At 37.0% G+C, this 11905-nt stretch overlaps 1 protein-coding gene across 2 annotated transcripts in view; it reads right to left on the bottom strand.

The window, feature by feature from the left end:
- Positions 1-10986, bottom strand: part of LOC125250020 (delta-like protein C) — a 50857-nt gene extending 39871 nt beyond the window's left edge. Inside the window, exons 1-5 of one of the 2 annotated variants that reach the window (XM_048162313.1) lie at positions 10758-10986; positions 10409-10648; positions 8951-9011; positions 8613-8865; positions 8484-8502 (exon numbers count right to left, since the gene is read on the bottom strand). In XM_048162313.1, the coding sequence (XP_048018270.1) occupies positions 8499-8502; positions 8613-8865; positions 8951-9011; positions 10409-10648; positions 10758-10808 (609 nt within the window). In that variant the 5' untranslated portion in view covers positions 10809-10986 and the 3' untranslated portion in view covers positions 8484-8498. Of the gene's footprint in view, positions 1-8483; positions 8503-8612; positions 8866-8950; positions 9012-10408; positions 10649-10757 lie in introns of those variants that run through there. The other variant, XM_048162312.1, reaches the window with a different exon arrangement.
- Positions 10987-11905: the final 919 nt, after the last annotated feature.

Here is an 11905-nt window from a genome sequence, read left to right on the forward strand (position 1 = left end):
CACGATTGAAGTTCAAAGTGTACGCGCACTGTTATGAATGCGCACACACCCAACCGCGCCCAACCATCTACTCACGTGAACAGCTTCAGTGAACACGGATGATTCAGATAAGCAAATCCATATTGTCTTTCATTTTTATATGCATGTCTAGTAAAATTTAACCAATCTATTGATCATTTTTGTCATGATTCCATAACATTAATGTTAAACGATTCTGGGCTAATTTAGCAAAGTAAGGGCAAGGCTGCCAACTCTCACGCATTCAGCGTGAGACTCACGCAATTGACCCAATTCTCACGCTCTCACGCCACACCCCCATATTCTCACGCAGACTCGTGCAGCAGTGAGGAAAAAAAATCGCGCCGCATGATCTCGCAATGCAACGCGCAGAGAGACCAGACAGACAGTGTACAGACTACTGAGTTTTTGTGACAATTGTGAGGGAAATACACAATTTATTCCCATAAACTGTGTAGTCAGCCATTCTCCCTCCCATCTGCACCGTGTGAATTGTGAACGCAGGCAGGTCAGTGAGTTACAGGGCGCTCCGTGTCTCCGTCCAGTTTAGGCTAGTAACAGGCCTATGCTGTTATATAGTTTATAGGGGTGTGACGAGCGAGACTAAATTGTGACGAGATTTCTCGTCGAGGCGAAAAGTAGTCTGCGATGTTGCCATGACAGAGTGTTAGGATGATTAGGAAAGAATATGCCACCTCTACATTTACATTATGCTTCCACTGTCGTTTTGCTTTGTATTTAAATAAAAAAACATTTAATTCAGTTGGATAATGGTTGCCGCCGCTCCATATTTACAGAGTACGCGCGATCACGAAAGTGAAAGTAAACGCGAGCGCGCATTCAAACGAGATTTCAATACCCCGCATTTTGAAAGCTGCTCCCTGATGAATACAGATATCTCTCAATATGAAAGCTATTTTAGGTTGGGCAGTGTAGTTGTAACCATGTCTTAGCTCTGTATCAAAGAAAAAATTGGTCATATTTGCACTTTGAATATTGAGAGTGCGATTATGGTTGCATTTATTGTAAAGTATTACCATCAAAATTAATAACAGTTTTCTCTTAATCTTATTAAGCACAAACAATAAGGTTTAATTTGTTAACATTAGTTAGTGCACTGTGAACTATCATGAACTAACAATGGATGACTGTTTTTATTAACTAACATTAACATGTTAGATTAATAAATACTGTAGCAAAGATATTGCTCATTGTTAGTTGATGTTGGTAAATACATTAATGTTAATAAATGAGACCTTATTGTAAAGTGTTACCATTTTTATTTATACTGTTTTTATTTCTATGATCAGTTTGTGGAAAGGAGTTCAGTTAGGAGGTCAAAAGTTGTAGAAGCTCATAAATCATGTACAGTAAGATCTGAAGAGACTGAAATCATACAGAAGAAAAGTCAGTCAGTTGAGTTAGTGGCAAAACCTTTTACAGTGCTTGAGTATTGTTGTCTTTTACTGCATATGATAATTCATACTCAGAAAGTAGAACTGAAATGACATTCATTACAAGATGATTAGTTAAAACATTTCAAATACACCTGCAGACTATTTTTTCTAGTCGTGTATTTCACCATCTTGTCTCGTCACACCCCTAATAGTTTATATTGTCACATGTCATGTCTCTGTCTGCCCCTGTGATCTAGTTTCCCCGTTCTGTTAATTAGTTCATTTGATTCACCTGTTCCTTGTTAATTATCCTGTCACCTAGTTTAGTTCCTTTGTTAGTCCCTTGTATATATACCCTGTGTTTCTAGTCTTGTGTTGTCTGGTATTGTTTATGCTATGTGGTTGTATGTTCTGTTGGATTCCTGTTTCTCTACAAGTAAAGTCTGATATTCACTCTATCTCCTCGTCGTGTGCTTTGTATACCAGCAACCATAACATATATAGAATTAAGTTAGCATTAGCAGAGTTGTCTGTTTTGCAGCACTGAGCAGTTATTTTACATAACTTTATCATAAAAAAAGTACAAAAGCAAGCCATGCCCCTCCGCAAGCCCCTCCCCATAACAAAGCCCCGCCCCCATGGTAAGTGCACCGTATAGTTTCCTGCTTTTTTGTCCTTTGCCAATCACACCTATGGGTTAGCCACAAAATATTGTTTTGTCTTACATGTTTGTTAAATGGATCACAATTAAATAATTTTGCTGTTTTAATGTATGATTTTATATTCTATTACTAAAATATTAATATTTCTTACCTATATGTAAACACTGGCCCAACTAGTACTAGGGCAGGCATTGAAAAACACGTCTGCGTTTGAGCGCCACCTAGACTACTGTTCCATTTTAGCTGTGTGTTTTCACAAACTAGCCTACTTCCAGGTGAAAATGTATGAATCCACTTAGAAAGTAGAGTGTTTTAGATTCTTGGGAGTATATTTTGACACAAAACTAACATGCAGGGAACATATAATGTAGGCTACATAGTGAATAGATGCAAAAAAGTGCTCGGTGTATGTCTTGCAGGATAGGAATGGGGTGCAAGTTTTTCAGCTCTGAAATATATTTATATTTATGGATGTCCCGATCACGTTTTTTTGCCCTCAAGTCCGAGTCCGAGTCCGAGTCATTTGATTTTGAGTATCTACCGATACCGAGTCCCGATCCGATACTTCTATAATACATGAAAAAGAATAAAGAAGAGCGAAAAAAAAAAACAGATCCAGGAACAGTGCTTTTAAGGTTTTTCAGGAATCTAACAATCGTTTTCACGTACAGAAAATGGATAAAGTAATCAAATATAAAATATCACTGCATATTATCTTTACTGTATAAAATAAATAAAGATTAATCATTATTGAAGTTACAAAAACTATTCAGTCAAGAGCAGTGAGTGATTTATTTGTTGTTTGATTTAACATTAAAAACAGGCAGAAGGATTTTTTTTTTTTCCCTAGAAGACATGCACGATCCAGTACATATACTGTTACACATGCGCTGTCTTTCTCGACTAATATGCGTTCACTTAAGACATAACCGACTATGTTTGCTAGGATACTCGCTAAGACGGGCATGTTGACATAATTTTTGTATGAATTTGTCCGCTGAAGCGCAAGACTTGAAAGAGAACTCAGTATTTGCGCGCTGACTGAAATAAGCGTGTGCGCGCTTCGGATGAGCGCACACAAATCTTCTCACAGCGCGTGCGAGTTCTCTTTCGCGTCTTGTTCTTGAAGGTTTAAATCAGCAAGGCTTAAATTAGTTAGTTTAAACACAGACAGCAACGTGTGCTGTTCAGGTCTCACCTGCGCTCGCGCGCTATCAACACCAGGGTGATGACGGCGTAAATGACTGGACATTAGAGCATACGGCACTCGCAGTGAACAGTTTACAAAGAGTGACTGCCCAGCAAGCAATAGCCGTCATTTCACCGTCTCGGTTAACTATAGACCCGATATAGTCCGGCTATGTGTAACCCACTTTTAGCCAAAATAATCTTTCATTTGGTTACATGTCGTTTTTGCCAAAATAACTTGCGAGTTGTATGATATTGCATCATGTAAGTGAAGTCAACAGTGATTACAAGGTGTTTGGTTTCACATCTTTGACATGTTATATTGTGTAGGCTGTGCGTAGCCACAATTTAGCTCGTAGTCAGACCGGCTATTTGTAGCCCACCTATAGTCAATCCTGATTTATTGTAGTTTTTGGACAGGAAGTGCTTGAGATGGTTGATATCTCATCGTGTTCGCAATGTCAATGATTTCTACAAGATTTAAGTGGCATTTCATGACATGGTCTATATGTAGTCACGATTTAGCTCTGAATTGGATAGGCTATGTGTAGTCTGCTTTTAGTCCACCCGGCGAAATCGAGGCAATTTATAGTCTAGTTTTTACGGCTTGGCTATAGCCCTGATTCAGACCAGCAATGAGTGTAACCAAAATAGTGTTAAGTCATTTTCGACCACAAAGCTTGTGGGATTCTTGATATACTTGCATTTATACATTTATATGCAAGTATAATATACATTTATATGCAAGTATATATTTGAAACAGCACATTTTTGCTGTCACACAATCCTACATTCTACGATATCATATATATATATATATATATATATATATATATATATATATATATATATATATATATATATATATATATATATATATATATATATATATATATATATATATATATATATATATATATATATATATATATATATATATATATATATATATATATATATATATATATATATATATATATCAGGGTATAGCCAAACCATAATTTAATTATAATTATATACCACACACATATATGACTGTATTTAATTTTAAGTTAATTAAAAATTTACAATTTTCAACCGCTAGATGGCAACTGTGGCTCTACTGAGACATGACCACTGGCAACGCGAGACTTGAACGTTAGCTCTCGATCACTGTTGCCAGATCTCGCGATAAACATTTCCGCATTTTACAACCGTTGGAGACGGAGAGCAAGCAACAGCAAATGTTAAAGCAAATTCTTTACTGCTTTTGGTCATGTAAGTATCTGTGTTTTTCATTTTGACATGTGTTTATTATTTATGTACATTATGTGTAGGAACCGTGACATTTTAGCGGGTAACAGTGCAGACAGTAAAACGTGGTTAGATTAACATACATGCACATACTGTAGTGTTTCCTTGTGCCCTAAAACTCTGTAATTATCTAAATACAAGGGGGTAAACATGAAACCTGTGCACCCTACTATTATTTGTTATGGAAGCCTTGTATATCTTTTAATCTTTTGATCATTATGGCATAAAAATATGAGTTTTTGATTTGGCAAGGCAAGTTTATTTTGTATAGCTAGCACATTTCAACAACAATGTTCAAGGTAATTCAAAGTGAATTTATGGAACTAAAAATTAATAAAAAAAATATTGTTAACATTTTTTATTTAACTTTTTTTTTGTCAATGTTTTATATTTTTATTATGTTACACTTTGTAATTTTCTTGTAATGTTTATTTGTATTGTATTTGTAAAATTTAATTTATTATTTTTTTATCATTGTGTATTATCTTGAGTTCTTTTTCTAAATAAAACCTTTTATATTTAATTTGTTTGGACGGATTGTCATTTATGAGAACCTGTTATATTTAAGTGAAAAGAATCCTTTAGCCATTATTTTGTTGTCTATTGCATGTATAGATGTAATCATTCATTAGTAGTGTAATTGATGACTAGTCTATTTTTGGGTTATGGTTAGACGTCTATTAGATTTTCACTGACAGCCCAAATTCAGCCTTATTTTAGCCTAGACCCGTATTAACCGTCTATTAGACATAAATATGTAGTTGTCTAATAATCGTCTAATTGATGACTAGTCTACTCTTGGGTTATGGTTAGACGTCTATTAGATTTTCACTGACAGCCCAAATTCAGCCTTATTTTAGCCTAGACCCATATTCACCGTCTATTAGACATATATATGTAGTCGTCTAATAATCGTCTAATTGATGACTAGTCTATTTTTGGGTTATGGTTAGACGTCTATTAGATTTTCACTGACAGCCCAAATTTTGCCTTGTTTTAGCCTAGACGGCCGGGCTATGTTTTGACGGCTATTAGACGTCTAATAGACATAAAATTGCTTGCTGGGTGTTTTGTCCACGCTTTCTGATTATCGTTGTTGTAACGTTTTGCGCATCCATCGACTGAAACATACATTATTTGAACTCTGTCTGTCTGTTTCCCACGTTGCTATTTTAAACAAACCATATTAACCAATAGATGCGTCGTCATTCGAGATGGACCGCGGTGCAAGTGCGTACAGAACCATAAGTGGAGAACCGTAGGGTTCGATTTTTTTACTGAGAACCGTTGCACCCCTAATACATATATATCCGAGTCCTGGGGCCCGTTCTTCGTACGTCGCTAACTCAGCTGGATTTGATTGTTGACGATTTGGCATGATCTTGGATCGTTTGGTTCTTCGAAGCTCATCCTAGACTTGCTGTCATAGCAACAGGTCCGTAAGCTCAAACCTGCTCGGGAGCAGGCTTATTTCATGTAAACAGGATTAGATTGCATCTTTTTAAGCGGAGGTGATGTTTAAAGTCTGTCCCAGCCTCTGCTACTTTCCCACAAGAGTACCCTAATGTAAACCAGGGACAATAATAATGATTTAAAAATAAATTTGCAAATAACACTATAATGCCTTGTAGTGTCATAATACAGACACCGACAGTTTTACTCTGTGAGAGATTCATTCGTGAGGGAATAATTACGTAATATTTTTTATTGGAGTTTTACATACATGATGTACAGATGTCTATGCCATACATGCATTTGTGCATTTGAACCGCGACATATATTATGGGAGTGGCTTGATGAAGTGCAGGAGATGCAGATAACTTGATCTTGACCCTTAAGAAACTTTACTTAATGCTGTCAAATATGCTTCAAAGGTAAATTAGTTGCTAATTACAACATTAAAATAAAAAATTGAATGTACAAATAATAGAAATTGTGAATATAGCCTAAATAATTGGGTAATCATGTAAAAAAAAAAATAGTGCACATTTCATTTATCTAACATTTATGTCGTTCTTCTGTCATTTATTCGCTTGGCTGTTTCCTTATAAATGTCTAGAAATTCGTCAAGTTTTTCGTCAGGTGTCTTTTCTCATTCTATGATGTCATTACGTTGCCGTCTTGACTCCAGCCAATCGCTGCATTGCTGATCAGTGTTTCTACTATCGATACATATCCCCTTTTAAGCCAACACATGAACGCGCAATTATCTCAGATAACTCAATCCAGCGATACTAATCATACACAACAGGTGTGTTCGAAGAACCCAATTAGCCGGATCATGATTAGCACAATGATATCATCTGGGATGTGTCATTTGATCTCAGATATAAGCGACGTACAAAGAACAGGCCCCAGATCGGGAGGTAACGTCCGATTCCGATCGAGTCTGAAACCACGTGATCGGGCCCGATTTCCGATCACGTGATCGGATCTGGACATCCCTATTTATATTGCACTAATAAGGTCAAAATTAGAATATGGTTGTACTGTGTATGGGTCAGCAGCAAAATCTTTGTTAGCTGAATTGGACATTGTGCAGGCACGAGCTTTAAGAATATGTTTGGGGCAATCGGAACTTCCCCAGTGTGTGCACTTCAGGTTGAAGCAGATGAAATGCCTCTATGGCTACGAAGGAAACAACTGGTAGCCAACGATTGGATTAATTTAAGAGGGCATGGGGAAAACCATCCAACGAAAAAAGTGCTACAGAATAGTTGGGAGAAGGAGAGGAGGAAAAAGGAAAGTTTTGGCTGAACAGGAGATTTAATAGCAAAAGAAATGGACATATATGACAAAGAATTTGCTAGTAATGTGGTGTGGTTTAACAAACCAATTTGGACAATGGAAAGTACGAAGGTGGACATAGAGCTTCTAAAAATAAAAGGCAGCAGTGGGAATACAGATATAGTTAGTGAATATTATATATATATGGACAATATGCACAAAGATAGTATTCAAATTTTTACAGATGGATCAAAGGATTTACAAACAGGGGCAACGGGATCTGCTGAATCTCGTGTATTCAGTGGGTTGCTACATTGCCTATTATATGCATGTGCAACGCTAGTGAATGATCTCAGAGAAGCAGTCAGACTCCCATGTATGTTCTTTATGTTCAAAAGGTGAGTCACACCTTACAAACACGCCTGTTTTGCACACGTTTCGAAACAGGAAACACTTCTCAGTTGAGAGAAATCGAAACTTAAGTGTTGTTCAGCAGTTGTCTAGCTGTATCTGTGTGCTCGTGCTGTGAAATGGCAGAATCCCGTATTTCAGTAGCCGAAGATCAGTTCAGCTGTTCAATCTGTCTGGATCTACTGAAGGATCCAGTGACCATACCCTGTGGACACAGTTACTGTATGAGCTGCATTACAGATTGCTGGAATAAAGAGGATCAGACGAGAGTTTACACCTGCCCTCAGTGTAGACTGACAAGTAAAAAAGACATTACATGCATTCTTATAATTGTTTGCTAAAAAATGTAATTAAGAAGCCTTTATTAATTTCTTGTAATATTCAGCATGCAAGAATGGAATTACAGTGGCATGAAAAAGTATGTCAACCCTTTGCAGAATCTATGAAAATGAGAATTATTTTAATAAAATAAGAGGGATAATAAAAAAATGCATGTTATTTTTTGTTTAGTACTGTCCTGAGTAAGATATTTTACATAAAAGATGTTTGCATTTAGTTCACAAGACAAAACAATAGCTGAATTTATTAAAATAACCCCATTCATAAGTATGTGAACCATTGATTATCAATACTGTGTGTGGTTACCTGGATGATCCACGACTGTTTTTATGTTTTGTGATGGTTGTTCATGAGTCTCTTGTTTGTCCTGAGCAGTTAAACTGACCTCTGTTCTTCAGAAAAATCCTCCAGATCCTGCAGATTCATCAGTTTTCAAGCATTTTTGCATATTTGAACCCTTTGTTCATCTGAAAGAAGATAGTCACATAGGATGGCTTGAGGGTGAGTAAATCATAGGATAATTTTAATTTTTTGGGTGAACTATCTCTTTAATAAAGAACAAACAAAAAGCACTTACGTTCTGCACAATATTCGCCTTTCAGGCAAGCAAATTCTATTTCCAGAGGCATCACAGTCAAAGTGACCGAACGGGTCATCCCGTGGACGGCAGAAATAAGAGCAGTCATCGCCATAGTAGAATTCATCGCACACTTCGCGGTAAGAAAAACGTAGTTTACTTTGCTCTCCAAGATGCACATCCTGGGACCATTTCTCACCAATAGTAAGATTTCTTTTGGTGGTGAAGCAGCTAATCATACTCTTTAGATCCTCTGAAATACAATAAGTGGATTATTAAACACTGGTCTATGAAATAAATAAATTGTGTAATAAATAAATAAAAATTAAAGGACATACCTGTTGATGGATCATTGGAGGACTCTGTATTCCATGCTTCAGTTATCACTGAGACAGTTCCCTGTAATCACAGTAGTGATTTTGTAACACTGTGCTACACTGAGCAACCGCTGTAGTGTCACACTCAAAGAAAACGTTCCAAATCAGTTGTCAGAATGTAGCGCAAGCGCGTGGAGTTCATCAGAAATAGAATGCTCCATCAGTCATCAGTCGCGTTGGGACAGTTGAGCAAAAATGCATCATCAATGACCGATCGTTTCTCTAGATAATACTCTTATTCATCAGCTGGGATCGTGTAGAGCTCTTTGAAGCAGCACTGAATCTGAATTTTGGACCTTCAACCCGCTGTACAACATCAAAGTCCACTAGGCTATATGGAGGAAAATCCTGGAATGTTTTACTCAAAAACCTTAATTTCTTTTCGACTGAAGAAAGAAAGGCACGAACATCTTTAATGATGTGGGGGGGGGGGGGGGGAGTAAATTATCAGGAAATTTTCATTCTGAAGTGAACTAATCCTTTAAAAGCTTCACGAGGCTTTATTTCGAATCTACTTTACGCTGGTATTTTGATGTTAAAGGGTTAGTTCACCCAAAAATGAAAATTCTGTCATTTATTACTCACCCTCATGCCGTTCCACACCCGTAAGACCTTCATTAATCTTCGGAACACAAATTAAGATATTTTAGTTGAAATCCGATGGCTCCGTGAGGCCTTCATAGGGAGCAATGACATTTCCTCTCTCAAGATCCATAAAGGTACTAAAAACATATTTAAATCGGTTCATGTGAGTACAGTGGCTCAATATTAATATTATAAAGGGACGAGAATATTTTTGGTGCGCCAAAAAAAACAAAATAAGGACTTATAAAGTGATGGCCGATTTCAAAAGCACAATGAATCAGTGTATCGTATCTGCTGTTCGGAGCGCCAAAGTCATGTGATTTCAGCCACTGGCAGTTTGGATTTCATCAGATTTCAACTAAAATATCTTAATTTGTGTTCCGAAGATTAACGAAGGTTTTACGGGTGTGGAACAGCATGAGGGTGAGTAATAAATTACATTATTTTCATTTTTGGGTGAACTAACCCTTTAATGGTAGCAACATAGTGTACTCAGCGTTCTCACATCTGATTCCCATAAGGGCTGCCTTGAGAACCTGCGAAATGATTTACTGGCAAAAACGCGGCTCAAAGTCTTCTGACTGAATAAACAAGGACTCTGACCTCTCCAGTAGCCAGGGACCTCTAGAGATCCAGGGGGTGGAGACGGGTAGGTTAAGGGATATGTGGGAGGAGTTGGATCTAGATCCAACCCTGCCCCCTGGATCTTTTTTTAAGCGTTACTGAAAAATACGTTATTATTTTAGGACATTTTTTTGTGTATGCTTATGCAAAGTCTATGCTATATCTGTTAAATGAATATTTTTCAATGTTCAGTCATTTTGAGCTACTCACCAGCCTCTTTAAGTTAAAGGGCAAAGTTATCGGTGCACTAGTGGAAATGGAGCTCTGGTCTGTGAATGTTCCCATCAGTCCAGTGCCAGTTGAACATGCCAGCCTATATGATATGACATCCTCCGTGTAGTTCAGGCAAACACGGAAAGAAACCTGACAGTCTCTGGACTGTTTACAAACACTGCTGCTGGAGGTTGTGAAAGAATGAATCTTCAACTCAAACACACCAGATGGTTTGACCTATAAAAAAATAACAATATGATGTGTAAATGAGCACACTACACATGTAGTTACAAGACTTATAAAACAATAGATCAAAGTAATAAAGGCCTAAGTATGAGATACTCACCAGTTGCGCTGATATCAACACTAAGAAGCAGGTTGATAAAAACTGAGTCATTGTGCGGCTTGTCTGACTGAAAGCTTTCTGGTACAGTAATCTGATATGATTCTTTTTAAAAACGATTGAAAATGAATACAGAAGTCAAAGTGTATGATCAAAGTAAAATTTCTTAATTTTGGATTGGAGCTCTAGAAAAATGGTTCCTTGCTCCAGAGTGAATGTGTTTGTGGTTTAAATAGGGATTTCAGAGTGGGAGTATGCTATGCAAATAAAGTTGACAAACATCTCTGAACACTGAACATCAAACTTCATGGTTTACATGGTACATATACATAATATACATAGCCTTTTAGATTTTTCTTTGAAGGTCTAGGAACAGTAGGGATGGCCTAAATGAATCAGTGAAACTTTTTTTGAAACTGAGCAAACTGTCCACATTAAAATGTGTTTTTTATGTGGCTTCCACTGATTAATGTTATTGATTTAAAAAGCTTTAAAAACACATAAAAGATAGCCCAGAACAACTGTTAACTATTACTATTGCTATGACAGTTTAAATGAATACTATTCAAAGTGGGAATATAAACGGCGCCATCTTTCAATAGGCTATTAAAGGTGCCGAAGAACGTGTTTTCAAAAGATGTAATATAAGTCTAAGGTGTCCCCTGAATGTGTCTGTGAAGTTTCAGTTCAAAATACCCCATAGATTTTTTTTAATTAATTTGTTTAACTGCCTATTTTGGGGCATCATTATAAATGCGCGGATTCAGGCTGCGGCCCCTTTAATTGCTCGTGCTTCCCGCCCCACGGAGCTCGCACTTGCCTTGTACAGCATAAACACAGTTCACACAGCTAATATAACCCTCAAAATTGATTTTTACAAAGTGTTCGTCATGCAACATGTCTAATCGCGTAAGTATGGTATTTGGATGTTTACATTTGATTCTGAATGAGTTTGAGGCTGTGCTCTGTGGCTAACGGCTAATGCTACACTGTTGGAGAGATTTATAAAGAATGAAGTTGTGTGTTTATGAATTATACAGACTGCAGGTGTTTAAAAATGAAAATAGCGACGGCTCTTGTCTCTGTGAATACAGTAAGAAACGATGGTAACTTTAACCACATTTAACAGTACATTAGCAACATGCTAACGA

This window comes from Megalobrama amblycephala, linkage group LG17, assembly GCF_018812025.1.
Source record: "Megalobrama amblycephala isolate DHTTF-2021 linkage group LG17, ASM1881202v1, whole genome shotgun sequence".
Classification (NCBI taxonomy): Eukaryota; Metazoa; Chordata; class Actinopteri; order Cypriniformes; family Xenocyprididae; genus Megalobrama; species Megalobrama amblycephala.